The 21,625-nt window shown below is 35.9% G+C and overlaps 1 protein-coding gene and 1 pseudogene across 1 annotated transcript; both read left to right on the plus strand.

Moving 5' to 3' along the window:
• The first annotated feature begins 3,637 nt into the window (after positions 1-3,637).
• On the plus strand, positions 3,638-5,733 carry LOC149191051 (putative disease resistance protein At4g27220; annotated as a pseudogene).
• A 104-nt stretch (positions 5,734-5,837) lies between these two features.
• Positions 5,838-7,235, plus strand: LOC149191052 (protein RECOGNITION OF PERONOSPORA PARASITICA 7-like). The gene has a single exon (XM_089410649.1). It carries the CDS (start codon positions 5,838-5,840, stop codon positions 7,233-7,235), a length of 1,398 nt encoding a protein of 465 aa, XP_089266775.1.
• Positions 7,236-21,625: the final 14,390 nt, after the last annotated feature.

Here is a 21,625-nt window from a genome sequence, read left to right on the forward strand (position 1 = left end):
TTCTTGATCATCATTGTCCCGCTTAGGCTCATCTTCGTTATTCTCCAGTACCTCAAGCAGGTACCCAAGATGATCGGTTGAAGGAAACTTGTTGAGATCTGCATAAGAGGATGAATGAAATTACTTAAATGCAAAGTGACAGTCTCTAGAGAACATGTCTTGAATAAGTCTTGAATAAGAATGAAGAGTAGACTGACAAAATAGTCAGCCTGCAAGCATGGAACAATTTCAACCAGTAGGTTTTTACTATTTCATTCATTTGACAGCTTGAGAATGGGCACCATACTGTAATTGGTAATAGGGCCTTGGAAGGGTATTAAAGGTGACAGATGCCACAACCAAGTATACTGATAAAATCCTTGATGTATCTCGGGGCACTCCTCAGACAATTTAATTACCTGCACCAACAGAATTCACAGAAATGGCAGCCTGAATCAGTTATATATGTTCTTTCAAAAATATATTGATTTAATAATGCAAATGAGTGCTTGGTTTATCTCACCTTTGGCACACATTTGAAACAAAATAAGTGGCTACACGCTAATTGCTTCGGCTCCACAGCGGCATCTGCACATAGATTTATGGGTAGAAGTTTCAGATTTTGTTGTCTGTTGTTAGAATTCAGATAAGTCATTGAAATAAAAATGTAAAAAAAACGAATATTCTAAGTACCCAGGCATATAGAACAAGTAAGTTCCTTATCGATAGCAGATGTTGATGATGCTTGTGTTAAAACTTTGGAAATAGTGGGCAAAGTTGACTGCCTCTATTTGTTTTCCACTATTGACCAGGGTTTCTACAACATTTGCATGAAATTGTCACAAAATTTTCAGTTAATCTGAATATGTCACAAACATTTGAAATACCAAAAGACAGTTTACTGTGAAAGAAAAAACAATACAGACAACTTCAACGGATTTGTCAATAAAGATAACAACTATGCCAGCTTGAGACCGTTTTCGTAAGTAAACAGTTCCCCACTCATGAAAGGCCTTATGACACTTTACCATAGCTGATCATCTTCAGGTGCCTTTATTAATATCAAAAAAATAACTTACATACAACTTTCTACCTCATAAAAAGATGTCTACCTAGTAGAGGCCACTCAGTATCTGCCTTGCATATGAAATGTTGAGATCTAAAGAAAAGACTACCAACCCCGTCAACTTAGAAACCCGTTCACTGGACTAAACAAAAAACGTTGGTAAGGTTTACTACAGCCAGGATTACCAAAATTTATCTTCAACTCAATCAGCCACAACCAAGTATACTGATAAAATCCACGAGTCCCTAAAAAAAACCAAGCTAGCCATGACTGCCAGAAAAACAACAAAAAGCCTATCTACCAAAATGGATGGAAATTTTGCCAGCCTAGCCACTGAGGCTAACATTACAGAACACCAGCCAACCAAGCTGGCATTTTTGATTAAAGTCCAAGGGAACGACAGTGTTCAGGTGTCTGCCTGCACCGTGCAAATGCAAGAACAAGCTTGCATAAGTCATCTTTATCAAACTCTAACGCAATTCCAAAAGTAGCTAGAAGTTGCAAGAAGGCCTGGGCCTCCAACGAATTGCCATTGGCAACATCTCCTTCAAGGTTTATCTTCGACTTCCATTCATGTGCAATACTTTTGGCTTGCTCCTTTATATTTGAGGGCAGAACTAGATGTTCAACACCCAAAATAGGATCTGCCAAAACAGGTACAAGAGATTCTAGTAATAATGTACAGGCCCGACGTAGAGCCGGGAGCCCAGACTCTTTCTTGTCACTTGACTTTTGTTCAAGAGAATAAAACCCCTCCAAGGACTCCAACACTAACCGTGGTGGGTCAGTTGCAGAGTTTAATGCAGAGGGAACCTAATTGCAAAGCCCTATTTCCAATTGCAAAAGTCATTAAGAATGGGAAGAAAGAATTTAGGGATTATAATATCTGAAAATTTCTATTTTTAAAGTATTATAAAATGAGTTTAGATATTTATATAACAATAATAAGTGGAAATCAGAAAAAGAAAAAGAAAAGAAAAGAAATTGATTGGAGATAAACTTTTTATAATTTTGTAAATGTTATTGAGTTCCAATGCTCAAACAAAATATTTATAAAAGGTAATTCACTGGTCTATGGATGAAGCAAGCATTTGGAGGCTAATTCGTGAAGTCTGACAATAAAAGAGGTGAAATTAGAATGAGTAATGATAAGACAGACATCCTTGTATAGAAATTGCAATGAGGTTCTTCTTAAAGGTGACTTAATTGTATCACATTGATTTTGACATGACAACATCAGCAAAATGATATAGAAGTCGTTGCAACTAGTACATCTGTGTTTGGTGCATTAATCACTATATGAGATTGAAGGAATCTGGCGCATTCTCGAGCAGAACTATTGCTTGATTGACAACAACATGAGTCTTGTGTTGTACAACAATTGTATAATTGGTGCATTAATCACTGTATGAGATTGAAGGAATCTGGTCGCATTCTCAATCAGAACTATTGACAACAGCATGGGCCTTGTGTTGTACAACAATTGTATAATTTGATTGTGAAGGATTTAAGGAGAAGTAATGTTGTTTTTTCTGATCCTAACAAGGATTAGCAAATATACTATTTATTGGTCCCTGTGGTATACATTGTTTGGACCTTGTTTTCTCCCTTAATTGTAAGTGCATAAAAATATTAGATTCATAGGACAGGGTACCATTAATCATGTGATCCAATGATCTTGGACGTTTTTTATTGAATTCTTCAAAACTTATTTCCATTTGATCTTCCAAAATGTGAAGATAGTTTTATTGGTTGGAACAATGCTACAACTTACAAGTTATAATAACAGAGATTCTGTTCTGCATAATGCTTTCCACCTTGCAATCTTTTTGTGGATATGGTTAAGCAATATTCTCTTCGAGTAAAGAATAAATTATTGTGTGTAGAGTCATTGGGTTTACTATAGTAATGATCGTAACATTTTGTAGTCTTTTGTTTGTTGTTATGTGGTTTAGTGGTTGAGACAGTGCAATACCATGTTAATGACCCAAAGTCAAACTTAGAGATCAGAGCCCTCAATTATAAGTTGGTTGAATTTTATGAGATTTATATGCAATATTAATTCAATAATTAAAAAAAATATAGACTTAAGCACCCTAAATAAACTTCAATTTATACATCTTTAGAATCTCATTTATGCTACATATCTGCATCTTATGTACATTTTCCCATTCCCATGTCGGAATTGTTCCTCAATTTATGCCTTACGGCGTTTCCTTTGCAACATTTGGTGCAAATGCTAGTATTAGTACATATTAAAAAAACTCAACTTATAAAAAAACAAATTATTTTTATTTAATTATATTTAAATTAAGCTACACCGAACCCAGCTATACGACATTGTTTTATAGGTGTTCCAACTTTTTCACCTTAACCTTTAAGTTATTCCTGGAAGAAAAGAGGGAAAAAAAATGACGCGAAGACAATGTGATGGTAATGGAATAAACTTTTACAAAGTGAGTTTCGTACCATGATTATGGCTTCAGGGTAGGGTTTAGTGCGCACAAACCTTTTTCTTTTTCGAAAGGAGGGTTTGGCACACACCACTCTTCTTTCTTTTCAACCCATGCCAAGTTATTCCTTTCGTATGAGCCAACGATCTGACTATCCTTTAAAAACAGACCTGGATTGTGGATCTCACTCATTCAACCCACTGCAACTCTTACCGCTCTTTGCTCACTCCTTACCTCATTTCGTCCCCTTTCTGTATCGCCGTTTGGTTTCTTTCCAATCTCCACATATTTTCCATTTCCTCTGCCATTTGCTAACATGGCCACGGATTTTGGCACTGGACTGGCGTCCGGACTGGCGACAAACGTCACTAACGCCATTATCGGTGTTCTCTGCGAACAATTGAATGATGTTAGGGAGTTGGGGAAGAACCTTCAACTTCTCAACAATGAACTCGCCCGTATGGACGAGTCGTTACGTCATATTCAAACCCAATTCGAAGATCAACAAAAGAAGCTGCAGGAGTTAGTGGAAGGTTCTTTGGGAAGGATTAGCAATGCCCTTGAAGAAGTCAAATCCCTCATCCTTTGCGCCAACAAACAGCGAGGACGGTGTCGGGGTTGCTGTCTGTTTTTCAACCCCAAGATCCCCGCAGATATTAGAGAATGGAAGACCAGATTTAGTGAGCTCTTCCAGCACCTTGATTCTGCTCTTTCAACAGCTGCCCATACTGCACAGATTGTGGTGTCTGCACAGCCTCAAACAGAGGTGCTTCTTCAACCTCTACCAGATTCCGGCTTCGTGGGGTCTGGCCTTCAAGCTGCCCAGCAGCAACTGCTCACATGGCTTAACGAACCTCATCCCCAGGCTCGTGTGATCGGTGTGTGGGGCATGGCGGATATTGGGAAAACTGCATTACTCCAACTCATCTACAATAACTTCAAGAAGAAGGTGAGTACAAGCTTGGATTTCGTCATTTGGTATACCATTTCTCAAAGCTATAAGATTGGAAGTCTCCAGGATACCATTGCCGAGTCTCTGAATTTAAGATTTGAGCCAAGTTCTAGTATTGACATGAGAAAGATGACATTGTATGCATCTCTTGAAAATAAGAGGTTTCTTCTTTTCTTGGACGATCTTTGGAGTCCAATTGATTTGAATCAAGTTGGGGTCAATTTTGGCCATGATAACGGCAGCAAAATCTTGATATCCAACCGCTACAGAGATGTAGTTGAAATAATGGCAGAAAAAGAGTACTGCATGATGTTACAACCCCTGTCCACAGAGGAAGGGTGGGAGCTGTTCCGAAGAAGAGCTTTTAGAAGTGGGGTTGCTCCAGACAATAGTCTAGAGGTCATTGCTAGAAAAGTTGCTTCGGAGTGTAAAGGGTTACCCTTAGCAATAAATACAGTCGCTGCAGCTATGGCTCGGAAAAGGACTGCTGATGAGTGGAGTCGCTCTTTAGTTTTGATGAAGATGCAGATCCATCATTTCCCTCCACTCACAGGACCATTAATGCAGAGCTCTATCAGAGGATAAGATGGAGCTACAATGATTTGCCCAATAATCTGAAAATGTGTTTTCTATATTGTGCTGCCTTTCCCGAAGATGCAGAAATTGATGTGGAGACGCTGGTGGAGATGTGGTCAGTAGAAAGGTTGGTTCCCCAAAAGGGAACAACTTACTTCATGGATGTTGGGCGGGAATACGTAGAAGCACTCGTAGATAGGTGTTTGATTGAGTATCATGGTTCAGTGAAAAAAGAAATAAAAGTTCATGATGTACTGCATGATATGGCAATTTATGTAGGCCAAGGAGAAGAGAACTGGTTATTTGAAGCTGGTCAACATCTTCAACATTTTCCAAGTGTAGAAGAGACCAAGGATCGCAAAAGAATCTCCGTTTCCCGCAATGAAATTAGTGATCTGCCAACAGATTTGAAGGGTTCAACACTCGTCAGTTTAGTGTTGGCCGAAAATACACCGGTGAAGGACATTCCAGAGGGGTTTTTGGTAAACTTCATGTCTCTCAAGATTCTGGATCTGTCGGATACCTCAATACAAACATTACCAACAGCAGTGGGTCAGCTTGGACAGCTTGAGTTTCTTAAATTGAAAATGTGTGTCCGGTTGAAGGATTTGCCTGATAGCATTTGCAAGCTTTCACATCTGCAGTTTTTGAATCTCGAAGACTGTGGAAGTCTATTTTCTTTACCCTATAGGATAGGAAAAATCTAAAGCACCTCAAATTTACGGCTTACAAAGGCTTCAGGGTGATTCCACATCAAATCTCTCAACTTATTTCATTTAACGAACTGGTCTTGCCTCGAGAGTCAACTCCAATGAGTGTGGAGGATCTCACAAATCTCTCAAATCTGATCGAGTTGAATGTCAGAGTAAATCCAGAAATTAAAGAAGGTTCAATGAGTACGTGGTCAAAGATGAGAAATTTGAGGTTATGGTTCCCATGGGGTAAAGTTGAAAATAGAGATGATGCGGCGCTAGATATTCTTCCACAGAACATGCAGAGCATGGATGAGTTGCAGAGTCTTGAGTTATTCGATTATGAAGGGGTAAGTCTCCCGAATTGTATATGTCAGTTTCAAAATTTGAAGAATTTGCGCTTGAGCCACTGCATTAAATTAGAGGAGCTTCCAGCCTTGGAGATTGGGTGCGAGGCTGCAAGTGACAGTTTTCCGAAGTTGGAGGAATTAAGAGTAGATGGGCTAAACAGCTTAGAGAGTATAGTGTGGAATGCAAATACAATGTTGCAACTGCAAATCTTGAGGATATCATATTGCCACGTGTTGAAGACATTCAAAACGGAGGAGCTACCCAATTTAAGGGAATTACATATATCAGGTTGTGCTCAATTGAAGAAGCTGTTCATGGACAACGGTGGCGGTTTTCCGAAGTTGAAGACATTATATCTAGAGTCCCTAGACAGCTTAGAGAGTGTAGTGTGCAATGCAAAAACAATGTTGCATGTCCAAAGATTGACCATATGGGGTTGCCGCGTGTTGAAGGCATTGAGAATGGAGGAGCTTCCCAATTTAAGGGAATTGAATATATGGGGTTGTGCTGAGTTGAAGGAGCTGTTCATGGAGAGCGGTGGCCGTTTTCCAGATTTGCAGACATTAGATCTATCCTACCTAGACAGCTTAGAAAGTATAGTGTGCAATGCTGAAACAATGTTGCAACTCCAAAGCTTGACGATATCAGGTTGCGGCGTGTTGGAGGCATTGAGAATAGAGGAGCTGCCTAATTTAAAAGATATATGCATTGAGTGCCCTCAGTTGGAAGTTGAGATTGGCAGTCTTCCAGTGTTACAGAAATTGAGTCTTACAGGATTAGAGAAGGCAGAAAGTATTGCAATACCATCAAGTGCATGGAATCAAGAAACCATGCCTAGTCTGGAAGTTATAGAAATCACAGGTTGTCCATTGTTGAGGAGAATGCCCAGAGAAATGGAGAAGCTACCTAAGTTGAAGGAAATTGTGGGAAAATTAGATTGGTGGGATGGAATAAGTTGGGAAAATGATAATGTAAAATCTAAACTCTCTCACCTTTTTAAGGGATATGATGGTGAAGAATGTGATGAAGGCAGCGCACTTGAAGAAGATGGTGATGAAGGTAGTGAACTTAAAGAAGATGGCGAAGTTGATGAAGACACTGAATTGGGAAAAGATGGTGAAGTTCAAGAATGTGAAGGAAATGGTGAAGACGATCATCCTAAATGAAGGAGAGGAGATGATCAGGAGATTTGAATGTAAAATTAATACTTTTGAAGTCTTGTAAGTTAATGTCACTAGTTAAATATTTTAATGTACATGAACTAAATTTTTAAGATGAATTTTACGAAATGTATTTGAAAAAATTAGTATTAATATTTTTTTAATTATAAATTTATTTTCTCACTTATTTCCATAGAACGTTAATTATATATATGAATATGAAAAAATATTTAAAATTTTAACCTCAAGAGAGACATGAGTTTGAATCATTTTTAAGGTTGATATTACTTTTTCAATATATAAATATATATTTATATAATTACACATTATTTTAAATATTTATATTATTTTTAAATTTAAAAGATATATACCTATATATATAATTATAATTATAATTTAATATTATAACCATGTATTAATTTTGTTTAATTTTATATATTTATATTTTTTTAATATTTATATTTTTAGAATTATATTTTGGTTTTTTTTACTACTAAAATAATAATTAATAATTAAGGTTATAATATTTAATATTAATAAAATTTAGTTTACACATAAAAAAATATCATTATATGCTTTATGGGAATTTTATGTGTATTTTTATCTATGTATTAGGTTTATTAGAATTTTATTAAGTTTAAAGTGAAATTATGAAATTTATGTTTATGTGTATTTTCATGTATGTATTAAGTTTATTAGAATTTTATTAAGTTTAAAAGTTAAAGTAGTGAAATTGTGAAATTTATCTTTATATTATTAAGAGGAAGATAGGTTAAACTGGATTACAGATTGGTGGCGCACCAAGACGGACTACAACATATCCGATATTCCCAGAAGGAAAAATCGAAGAGCAGACTTATTTTCCAAACAAGGACTCACATCTCCGCCGGGCATATGGAGACTGCAGATAAATGTGGACAATTGCGCCTACCAGATTCAAGATTTCTCTATATCGGGTACACATCTCCAAATTTTGTGATGTCCACAGATAAGTTCTCTATACTCCTATTTATGAATCTCGCATATGCTGTACATTTTTGCTAATATTTTGGACCTACGTCTCCTACAGATAGGTCTGTTTTTTCTGGCCTGCTCTCTCTATGTTCAGTTTTTTGGTATAGTTTCATATGCCCGTCAGTATGCTGAACTGTTGACATATCAAAAAATTTGTATACTTTTTATTTTGTATATTTTTGACAATACAATCAATATACCGCTTTTTTTCACGCTGAAAAAAAAGGTTAAAAGGAAAGAAATGGAGTTCATTGCAAGGTATTTTTGGGTTAGTTTACTAACTAATTTTACTATGAAAATTATGAAATTTAATTTTGAATCTGATGATATTCAAAACGCTAAATAAACTATCTTAAATTTATATTAATCTTAGATTTATCAAGCGCTAAGAGGGATCAAATCTCTCGAGGTGCAAACCTCTTTTTTTAGTGCAAAATTTGAGGAAAGGTTTGCGCCTCGAGAAATTTGATCCCTCTTGGAGCTTGATAGATTTGGGGTTAAGATGGATCTAGGTTGGTTTCAGTTGTGTGCGGTCATACAAAAATTGTTAAACATCTAATTCTTTTGATCATTTTAAATATGCTAAAGATGCCTAAGATTAATTTGGTCATTTTTATTTTAAATTTTATTAGTTACCTTAGTAGATGAGACAGATTGTCAGTAACTTGAATGATGAAAAACGATGAAATAAAAATTTTGAGGGCAAAGTGGAAATGCAACAATGTTGAATGATTGAAAATGTGAATAATAAGAATATAGTCATTTGCAAACAATCTTCATTTCGATCAATCTGAAACTATATTTTCTTCTATTGTTCTTATTGTCACACCAATTAGTTTTGCCATTTTCTGATATCAATCATATGAAAATGGCAATCGAAATAATAGACCATTCAAATATTTAACACATGCTACTCTAGTAAACATCATACCTTGTCTCTATTGCTCTACAATATTAATTGTAGTTTTCTCCAAAGTCAATCATTGTGACTTATGGAGTGTAAAACCCCAAATAATTTTCAATGGTAGTTATTGTATATTACCACATTTGAATGCAAAGTGATTAACAATGTTGAATGATGAAAATGGGAATAATAAGAATGTATCCAATTACAAATATGGAAATAATAAGGATGTATCCAATTATAAATAGTTTACAGTTTCACGAAGCAAAGGTTTCGGGTAAGTGAACATTTTATTTATGATGAAAATTCAAGTACTGTATTTATGGTTGCATTATTATAACACAGAAGTCAATTCACGACATGAATAATTTTTATGGGCTTACACTTGGAGAGAATGTGTATGTTTTGTGGGTGACAAGGAGAGACAAGGGGAGATAGAGATATAAATGGAGGGGGGAGAGAGAGAAGAAGAGAGAGGAAAAAACATGGAGGGAGGAAGATATGTGTGTTTATGTGTGTGTGGAGAGAGAAGTGTTAGAGAGAGAGAGAGGGAAGGGGAAGAGAGAGAGAGATGGAGGGGAAAAGGGAGGGAGAGAGATATATAGATAGATTTGGAGAGAGTGTGTGCATGTCTGGGGGGTGAGATATAGAGATAAAGGAGAGACAATGGGAGATAGAGATATAGATGGAGGGGGCAAAGATATTCTTACACTGAAATAAATGCACAATATTAATTTAATTACTTTGAAATTATTGTACATCATACATCTAGTTGTATCAAATCAGAAATCAATGCATCTAGTGAAAACAATCAAATAGGATTAGAAATCAACATCTTCACTAAAATCAATGCATCTAATGCAAGTAATTGAATAGGATTTGAAATCAATATCTACACTAAAATCAACGCATCTAGTGCAAGAAATCAATATCTACATTGAAACTAATGCATCCAGTGCAAGCAATAAAATAGGAGTAGAAATCAATGCATCTAGTGTAAGGTATTAAATAGGATTAGAAATTGACATCTACACTGAAATCAATGCATCTGGTGTAAGGTATTAAATAGGATTAGAAATCGACGTCTACAATGAAATCAATGGATCTAGTACAAGTGATCAAATAGGCTTAGAAACCAATATCGCCGTTGAAACCAATGGATTAGGTATTAAATAGGATTAGAAATCGACGTCTACAATGAAATCAATGGATCTAGTACAAGTGATCAAATAGGCTTAGAAACCAATATCGCCGTTGAAACCAATGGATTCAGTGCAAGCAATCAAATAGGAGTAGAAATCAACATCTACACTGAAATCAATGCATCTAGTGTAAGGTATTAAATATGATTAGAAACTGACATCTACACTGAAATCAATGCATCTAGTGCAAGCAATCAATTATTATTAGAAATTAACAACTATACTGAAATAAATACATATATTTTAGTGAAAACCCAAAATATTCGTGAATTTCTAGGTCTAACTTATATTTTTGTATTTGTCTCTGTGTCTCTTTATTCTTCCCTTTCTCTCTACCTTCTTTTATGTGTCCCTTTATTCTTCCCTTTCTCTCTGCCTTCTATTATGTGTCTATCACCCTCCCTCTCTCCTCCCTCTTTATATCTTTGCCTCTCCCTCCCTTTTTCTATCGTTATCTTCTTCCCTCTCTCCCCCTGTCATTTATATCTATACCTCCCTCCATTTCTCCTTATTTGTATCTCTATCTCAACCCCCTAAACACTTGTCACTCTCACTCTCTCTCTCTCTCTCTCCTCCCTTTCTCTCTATATATCTTCCCCTTGCCTCCCTCTCTCTCTTTCTCTTTCTCCTTCTCTCTCTCTCTCTCTTCCCTCTTTCTCTCCTCTCTCCCTCACCGTCTGTCCATCTCTCCCTTCTCAATCCCTCTCCCTCTCCACCTTTCTCTCTCTATGTATTTCTTCCCCTTAGATCTCCATCGCTCCCTCCTCTCTCTCCCTTTCTCTCCCACCTCCCTCTGTCTCCCCCGCCCCCCCATCACACTCTCCCTCTCTGTCTACTCTCCAACTTTATCATTATCGCCCTCCCTCTCTCCTTCTCACTCTCCCCCTCTCTCCCCCCTCTATATCTATGTCTCCATGTCTCTCTCTTCCCTTCTTTCCCTATCTCTACCCTCTCCTTTTCTCTCTCTTCCCTTGTATCCTTTCTCCCTCATTCCATCTTCATCTCTCCCTTGTCACTCCCTTTCTCTATCCACCTATATCTCTCAATGACTTTGTTCTTTCCTCCCTCTCTTTCCCCCTCAAAATCCATCTCTCTCCCCCTCCCTCTCTCCTCCCTCCTCTCACTCTTACTTCCTCTATCTCCTTATCTCTCCCACCTCTATGTCTCTCTCCCCCACTCTATTCCCCCTCCATATCACTCTCTCTCTTAAATATGATCCCATTGTAGTGTATTTAAGGAAGTATCTTAAAAAAAACATAATTGGTTGTAAAATATTAAACCTATATTTTGGAGCAATCATGTCAAAGAAAATACAATAATAAAAAAACTTAAAAGAATTATGTTGTATCTTTTCTCTATCAGTGTTAGTCACTTTGCTTTCTCTCTTCACTTGGATCCTTGGTTAATATGCATCTATCCTAGTTCATTATAATAATATTTATATTACATAAATTTCACATATGGATATATAAAAATATTCTCGCTTTTAATTTATTTAAACCTTGATTTAATCTCTATGGGAAATTTTTTAGTAGTAGTGAGGATGAAGAGTTTAATTTTAGTAGTTAGTTATAGAGTTAGTTATTATTGTCAATGTTAAGTTACGCCATGAGATACTGATGCTCCTTTTTTAACATGGCATATGCATGATGATATAATGCTTATTTTTCTAATATAATGGACGATTGTTTATCTCATGTTTATCTTCATATGGCATATTTGGATGATGTTTTCATTGGTGTCTTTTCTATGCATACAAGTTCTATTTGTTTAAATTAATGTGATTAAAGGTTAATGAATTCACCACCACAATTAAAACTTTAATACTTTGCACATCACTAACATAAAAACTATCAAACATTCCTTGGGTGAGACCACCTCCCTTGCAAAGGTTGAAATAGTTGACACAATAGACTACATCATGCCTATTTTGGATGCTTTTTATAGACCTTGAGTTTACCATAGAGCCTGTTATCCCCCACAATGTCCCAAGCTGATGAGGAAATCAACGGAGGTAACCACAAACCAAGATTTTGGTTTCGTAGCTAGCCCTACCAAACCAAAGAGGGCTCTCTCAATGGAATCACAGTCAAGAGATGATACTTGCATCCCTCATCATCTGACCTTCCCTCCTCTTAACTAGGGAGGTATTTATAATGATACTTGGTCATTCTCAATCTGAAGAATTTCTCATAAGAAGAATCGGATTAGTAACCCATTTGTATAGCATCATAGTAACCAACATTGTTTATAGCAAGGCCTTGACTAACAGATTTATCTCTCATAATATCAAAGCACAATGTTGGCGATACCAATGATTTATAGACACCTTTATCATTGTCTCTCAAGGTTCATACCCACCCGGGTGTTCACTGAGTATGACCTTCTAGGGCTATTCTTATCTTGGATTCCCAACCCTCAAAGAATATCGGTCCTCTTTCCTACTCTTATCTTGGATGCCTACACATCCTCAAAGAGCATCAGATGCCAGATGATTACCCAACCCTCCATTCTTTCTTCCAAAGTGAAGACAAGAATCTTGTGTCTATCATGTGTCTACATTTCTATACATGGACTTCACCTAGACTTACAGTTGTTAGTTTTGGTCTAGTGCATGACACGTGAAATAGAAAAACACAATTGTCACTCATTTTTAATTAGGGGTGATCAAATCCAAGCTACCTCTTGGCTAGGGACTTGTCAGAGATCCCTCTTAGCTAGGGACTCTTCTATACACTAGCAACTTCTTCTTCCTGGGTCCTTCAGCTGCTTGATCAACTTTTCTCCTTGATGTCATGAAAGTTAGTTGGCCTTCTTTCTTGTAGGGCAACAATCATCAATCACATTCCTCCTTAGTTCGTCATGTCATTCCTTTCTTCGTAGAAAGTGACCTTCTTCATATCTAGAACCTTCGCCATATGGCTACTTCTTTCTCATCATGCCTCTTCCATTCATCACATGAATGCTAGTTGTACCTGTAAGTAGCCCTGCATGAACTTATCCAACTATTATTCAAGAAACCAAATATACCATTAAATCAAATCATAACTTACTAGGTGGATCTTCATCATGACATCTTTTTGTAGGTATCAACATCCTGCATTCATGTTGACACATCTTGCAAAGATATCCAAGGTCAAGCGTATACATCTTTTCCATCAAAGTCTTCATATCTTTCTGAGAGATTTTCTAGTCAAGTCTTCTTGATCGTTTGGATGTTGATTGCATTCATCAGGGTTGCATATCTCACAATCTATCCTTATTTATAAATTCCATTCCTAGGTGCCTTTTAATCATAGTTCTTAGTTGTAATCAGCCACCTCATACTTCATATGAGGACATATTATGTTGATTTCATCTAGTGTGTCTTATGTCTTCTTGCATCCTTTCAGAGGAGGAGATCCTTTTTCTCTTGATCATGCTTCTCGAGATAGAAGTAATGATCTATGTTACCTGCAACCATATGATATGTCATTATAATATTAAAAACAAGCATACATACCTTATTTTTAGCTTCATATCATCAAGGCTTCTTCCAGCAACTTCCTTGATTGAAAAGATCTTAAATCCCTTGATCTGCTTCATATCATCACATCATCATCTCATGGATTCCATAAGTTGGAGTTCTTGTTGAAACACTTGCTTCCTCTCAAGATTAGTGAACCCCCCGAGGAGGATTCCATCAGATAATTTTGAGGATCTGGTATATCCCCAACTGGCAGATGTTCTCAAGGTCTATATACTACATGTTTGTCTGTCGTGGATTTTATCCTTCATGATTCCCATGGTGATGTCGCGAGCTCTTGTTTCTAATGCTTCCATGATGCGATGATGCATCGTATTATCTTGGTCATATCTCTAACACAATATCTAGGAGCTTATGATAGATCCCTTTTGTGAGGGATACCATCTTACTCATAGGAGAGATTCGTTACTCCCTCTTTCCTTGGTCCCTTTATTTAGCTTCCTCCATCTTTCCAATGATATGAGCTTCTTTCTATAAACTTTCTATATCATTTAATCTTAGCTATACTTATTTCAAACTTTCCTTTCCATTTTGCACATGTTTGAGTCCTTTTAACCTTCAATACTTTTTTCATCGACTTGTCTTTCTCTATTTAGCATAAATACCATAAGTTGTTGAATGAGGTAACTCATGGATATTTTTTAACTTGATATCTGTTAGTGCATTATAGATCAGTGATGGTTATCTTCCTTCGTCGATCTTGTAGATGGGACCTTATGAAGACATCCTACATCCTTTGATACCTTTGCTTCCATGTAGATCATATTTCATGTGACCTTCTTCATTACACATTCAGAGAATGAGTATATCTTATACATTGTATTTGATGTCTCCAATATTTTTATATGAGCGGATCTTATAAGTATCCCTTTCCATAAGTTCAAAGGAGACCTTTTAGTGACTTCAACTTCTTAGAGGAATATGACTATCCTTCTTCTCCATGCAAGGGATCTTGATGACCCATCAACTTATAGATGTCCTTGCAATTCATGAAGTCATTTAACCAAATTTATAAATTGAAAAGATACTTACTTGTCATGTGAAGATGGAATCTTCACCTTGATCATGTTAATGAAGGTTGAAGAAGTTGTATGACGGCTTCTTCTTGGATGATCTTCTTTCAAGTGAGAAAGCCTTTCCTTAAATAGAAAAGGTTGTTCCCTTTTGATGAGGATGATTTGTTGCTTCCTCAGATGGTCTTCTTATAGGGCAAGGAGATGATCCTTGCTTGATTTCATAACCTTGGAGATGACAGTTCCTTCAATATGCTTTGCCTTCTTTTATAGATCAGGATTGCTGCTAGGGTTTCAACTTTATCCAAGATGATGTGATCTTCATTTTGAAATCATTTGAGATGTCTTGTTCTGTAGACATCTTGATGAGGTTCTTGGTGGCCTTTCGATGAGGACTGTGGAGACACGATTTCTTGTTGTTGTAGATTGTCCCCTGAATTGTATAGACAAACTTGCTAATGTAGATTGTTGTTGTAGATTGCTAGGGTTTGATCAAGATCAAGGTTTTTTTATTTAATGTAGATCTTGATGTCCTTCAGCTTGCTTTGATGCCCTTCTAGAAGCTTTATCTTTGAAATGTATATTTTTTTCCCTTCCTTTGACTGTAACCATAGCTCTGATACCATGTTGAAGAATCTAGGGCATAACAATTAATAAGATTCTTCTTGGCATGATAACTATTTGTGAGGTATTTTATCTTTAGCTTATTAGCACAATATTTTACGTGATATCATTAGTGTGAGTATTTCTTACTTCATCAAATAGCTACCAAAACAAAGAGAAAAGAACATAAGATGTTGGCATTCTGCCAAGGCCAAAACCTCTCCCTCTTGGAGAGGAAAACCTGCACAACATTCTTCTTATAGAGATTATAATTCATGAATACCAAGACCATGACCCTTGACCTATAATGTCGCCCCAAGATCAAGACACCAATCCCCTTCTTTGTCATTATTAAGTTCATCATCACTGCACCACTAAGATATTCCTTGCTACTATCATCACTGAGAACATTATTGTGCCTCTACTGAGATACTCATTCTGACAATGAGATCATTAATTCTACACCATTACTCCATCTTCACATAGATCATTGTTCCATCATCTCAATTGCACCATTATTTATTGTCATCTTGTTGCACTACTACAGAGATGTTCCTGAGACCATGGTTGTGACTATGCTTAGATCATGATTGTGTCTTGATGATATGTTGAGACTGTATGATCCTCTCCATCGTAGATATACCAAAACTGCAAGATGAAGACTGTGACTGTGTATGTATATAATCCAAGACAGAGTATCACTGAGGTTCTTCGTATGCATGTCGAGACTGTAACTTCTGAGACAGTAGTCCCTGAAATCGAGAGAGACCATGGCCATGAGACTGTTATATTTCACTGTGATCATCACCGAAGATAGCAGAGGTATATTTAGTCATTTTTCCCACAAAAAATCACAAAGACACCCAAGATTGTGTCATTGTGGTTGCCCGAGATTTCAGAGATCTTATGTTAAGATTTCATTGTACTTATCACCAATATCTTGTACCTTAATGTGCCATCAAAGTTTTCAGAGTGATCTGAATTTATTTCCTCCTATGATTACTCCAGTTGTGTATTTAGAGGTGTTAGTCCATGTATGCAAGTTGACGTGAACTTAGTGAACCATTGCATCCTTTTATTGAGCTGACGTGTCATCTATATATACTTTGAAGCCGACTTGACTATATTTCACATCGTTTTGTTGGTAGTCTTCTTCTTTGGAGGATGATGCTTGTCTTGGAGGGCTACTTGACACTAGGTTGACCCATATTCATGCTAAAGAAGAGCTTTTTAGCATGAATTTGATTCTTTGACTTTCCTCTGCCTATGGAATGAGCAAGAATCTTATTCTTATAATTTACAAAAATAATATTTATTTTTCTTGACAAGTACAAAGATCAAAATTACATTTCTAGATACCAAACCTAGTTACACTTTCTTCAACAAATTCTCTTGCTCCACATGTTTCATTTCCTTTGTTGTCACACACCTCCACCACGTCACCACTTGTTCACTTCAAATTGTTCATAAATACCCTGTATCATAATTAATGTAGATTTCATGATATTCCTAGGGTTCGTTCGATGGTTGAGCTCGGAGCTTGGATTCATGTCTACAATCATTGTTTATGTTTCAAGTGCACCTTATTGAATATATTGTGTTTTCAAAGATGACAATTAAAACTTCCCCACATCTTGCAAAAGACATCTATCTATCGACGGACATAAATTAGAAAATGGTTTGTCTATGATTTTATGCCAAGTACAGGTATATGTATAATTCCCATTCAAGTAGAATATTATAAGCGTAATTCCATTTCAAGTAGCATTCTCTTGCATCTACTTCATTGAAATTCCCATTTTTAGTGAAAATAATCTTACTTGAGATAGAAGACTAAACACTAGCATCACATACTGCATAGCTCTAACCTTCCCCACTCTCTTGAGTAAGCCTTGCTAGACATGTTCTATACTCCCGATCAAATATCTAACTTTCCCATCTCTAAATTTCCCATATGGTTCCTGAAGAAAAAAAAAACACAGTAAGTGATAGAAAAAATGGGAGTAGTTGTGCATTAGATGCAATGTAATCATTTTTTCATATCTTATGAATAATTGAATTGGGCTAAGCTAAACCTTAAGGTACTCTAGTTCTAAATCAATGTGTTCAATATAACAGGAAAAAAATCAATACCAACAATGGCCAATATAAATGGAAACTCATCAAAGGAGAGACGACTAGGCATTAACTTTCCAATAATAGTTATAGGTTGGAACGTCTACAATTCAAAACCATGAGCTAACAAGAATATAATGGACTCCATTTAAAACCATGAGTGAACTGAAAGATAAGGGATTCCATTTCAAAACGACCATCTATTGTTAAACCCCAAGATGTGAAACAGGGATGATATATACACAATCTATAGAAAAACAAATACATAACTTTTGCAGAAAGCAAGTTTAGGTCTACATAATCTAAAAAGAAGCAAAGAAGCATTTTCAAATTTTAGGCTTGTATCTTCCTACACAATCCATGCCACTTTTGGCTCTTCCTACAACACAGGAGCTGTGTTAAAAAAAAAAAAAAAAAAAAAAAAATGCAAAATAAAATAATATCAATAGTGAAAATCGTGCTCTTTTAAATGCAACAAGATGCTACAAAAACAACATGATGGCTTACCTAGACAACATACCTATCCATAAGTTAAAATGCACAATTTTCATCTTATTTAAGGTTGTTGTTGCTTAAGAAATTTTAACCTTCTTTAAACTACACAATGTTGTCCTCTAATGATAGCTAAACGCTTGTCTTCCAACCTTTTTGGTACATTAGTTCGTCAAAATCGTTTAGAAAAATTAATGTTGGAGGAGGTTCTAAATCATATTATAGAAACATCATGATGGGTGGCTTAGACAATATATTTATCCATAAGTTAAAATGCATAATTTTCATATAAATTAAGTTGTTAATACATGAGAATTTTTATGTATGTAATCCCGTAGGATGTTGTCCTCTAATGGTCGCTAAATGCCACTCTTCTAGCCATTGGGTTTGTCAGCTCATCAGAATCCTTTATACAATTTTACGTTGAAGGAGATTTGGAATTGGTTAGGGACATCAAATTTCACTAAGAAGTACGAACATGGATGAGCTCTTGAAAAACATTTGGATGGTAGAGAAGAGACAATCCATTTCCATGGCATAGAAAAAAATCACTAGAGGGGCTAGCGACCAACTAATGGGAGAAGTGCATGAATGCATGCAACACCACTTGGTTATACCGAAGCGCGGGTGGAATCGATAGTTCATCAAATCTAGACACTCTGACTTAATGGATTATCTTTATATGATTTATTAAATTGTTTATTATATACTAGATTTAGAAGATTTGATATAAAATATATTTATATGTATATTTAATACTTAAGTTTTCCACCGATTTCAGAGTTTTCCACCGATTTCACTCTAGTATTTTCAGATATTCAATTTTGTGTGTTGTTTTCTCCAAGCGAGCATAATGGAAAGACCGAATTGGTAAGATTTTGGGGTTCTTTATTATTTCAAAATTACGCAGATTTTGGGCATCTTCTACTTTAAAGATGATTGTTCTTAGTCTCTCCAATCTTAAATTTTGAAAGTAAGTGGAAAGCATACAATGTTTCCATGATAAATGATGCGCCCAACATTCATCATTTTGATGAACTAGGAAATCTAATAGCAGAGATCTGGAAGCAGAAAATAATTTTCGGAACTAACATTTTATCTTTGGCACTGTTCAATCAGCCTCTATAACCTCTTAATGCCTGAATCATTAATATTGGGAGGACAAAAATGAACAATATGTTCCATTTGATTCAATATTTCATTTTTTCATTTAGTTCTTGAAATATTTATTTGTGGCTTTGGAACTGAAAACTTTATTGAAGGTTAGTGTTGGTAAGAGTTGTATATGAATGATATTTTCTTGAACTAAAAATTGAGATAATATACATCGCAGAAAGTGATTGATTATTTTCAACATGTACTGTCAACTTTATTTTCCAAGTTGTAGGGAATGCAAAGGGAGCTGCCGTAATGGTTGTTTCCTTTGTCTCTGTTACAGGGATGCTAAGCAAAAATATGCTTTAGTAATCTTTAACACTCTTTATATATTTGTATGATTTATTTAATCAAAAGAACATATTTTGGTACTTGCATTTAACTTCTCATTATGGTGCAAACTGTTGAAGAAAGTGTAACTAGGTTCTATCTTCATGACACTATAATTATGAATTTTGTAAACAAGAAAATGAATTTATTATTATTCCTTGTTGCATGTGTTTCATGAGAAAGAGGTTTATATTATACATGGCTCCCATTTAGAGCCTTGGGATTTATTATTAAAGAGTCAAAGTCATGAAGAGATCTTCTTGAGAAAATATAAAATGTATATGAGTCAACCTAGAGTCTAGATCAGCCCTCCAAGACAAACACAATCCTCCTAAAGACATCAACCAGAAAAATGATGAGCATAACAGTCAAGTTGGCCTCAAAATATATATAATTTTCAAGTCAACTCATAAAAGGTGACACATCGGTTCAATGGAAATGTCGGCTTATTATAGAGACGTAACAACTATATATACTCCTCTAGGGTCACCACAGAAGGACAGAATCTCGGACAAGCCTCTGCAACTTCAGATGAGGACAAAACTTCGACATATCTCTGAAATATCGGTGACAATTATAGTAATCTCCTTGCATACTTCTCTGCACTCTCAACCTAGTTAAAGGGTCACTATAATACAATCTCGACATAGTTGCAAAATACCTCGATGCAAGGAGAACAAAGTTGCAATCTCAGAGAAGATCACAGTGCAAAATAATATATAGTCATAATATCGACATTCATGTTAGAGGAAGAATCTCGATGTAGTATATATCCTAGACACATTCATGTCCTTGGCTTCACTATGATCATGATAAAAATCATGATCCTAATAAAGATGAAGACCTTGGTGCAACAATCACATGTACATACATACATATCTCATTATGGAAACCTCATCAACATGATGATGATATCAATGAGAAGTAATGAACTAAGTAAAGATGGGCATATGGTGCAGCAGTCATGTTCTCATGAATATCTCAGTGAAGGTGCATGAATGATGACCTTGGTGAAGCAGTAGTGTTGATGATGATATCAACAGTGACAAAGAAGAGGATTGGTATCTTCGTCTTTGAGTGGCCTAGTAGGTCAAGGGTCATGGTCTTGGTATTCGTCAATTGGAATCTCTATAAGAAGAATTTTGTACAGGTTTTCCTTTCTAAGAGGGAGAGGTTTTGGCCCTTGTAGAAAGCCAAACATATTGTGTTCTTGTATATTTGTTTTGGTAGCTATTTGATGAAATAAAGAAGACACAATCTAATAATAAGGAAAGATTGTAATAATAAGAAAACCTCTCAAATAGTTATCATGCTAATAAGAATCACATTAGCTCTAATTGCCCTAGATTCTTCAACATGGTATAAGAGCTAAGGTGTTGAAGTCAAAGGAAGGGAAGAAAAGAAACATTCAAGGATCAAGATTCAAGAAGGATATCAAAGAAGGTTGAAGGATATCAAAGAAAAGGGATAAAGATCTACATTTAAGGATCAAGCCCTAGATCAAAGAAGCAATCTACAACAACAAGATATTTTGTCTCCACGATCAACATCAAAATGCCACCAAGACTCTCATGAAGATGTCTACAAAGAAATATATCCCAAAGGACCTCAAAAACAAAGATCACATCATCTTGGAAAAGGATGAAACCCTAGAAGAAGTCCTGATCTACACTACAAAAGAAGGCAAAAGCATATTGAAGACAATAAGGGATTGTCATCTTCAAGGTTATAAAAACAAGCAAGGAGCATCTCCTTTCCCTAGAAGAAGAACATCCAAAGAAGAAACAAATCATCATCATTAAAGGGAGCAACCTTTTTCTATTGAAGATCGACTTTTCCATCGGAGAGAAGATCATCCAAGAGGAAACTCTAATACATCTTGTTCAACCATCATCAAAGTGATCAATTAGAAGATTTCATCTTCACTTGTCAAGTAATTACTTTTCATTCTTTAATCAATTTGGTAAAATGACTTCGTAGTTGCAAGGAGATCTATAAGTTGGATGGGTCATCAAAGGTCCTTGCATGGAATAAGGAGGATT

Source organism: Pinus tabuliformis, chromosome 3_1, assembly GCF_031772625.1.
Source record: "Pinus tabuliformis cultivar Carrire ecotype Pingquan chromosome 3_1, CPIR1, whole genome shotgun sequence".
In the NCBI taxonomy this organism is placed as follows: domain Eukaryota; kingdom Viridiplantae; phylum Streptophyta; class Pinopsida; order Pinales; family Pinaceae; genus Pinus; species Pinus tabuliformis.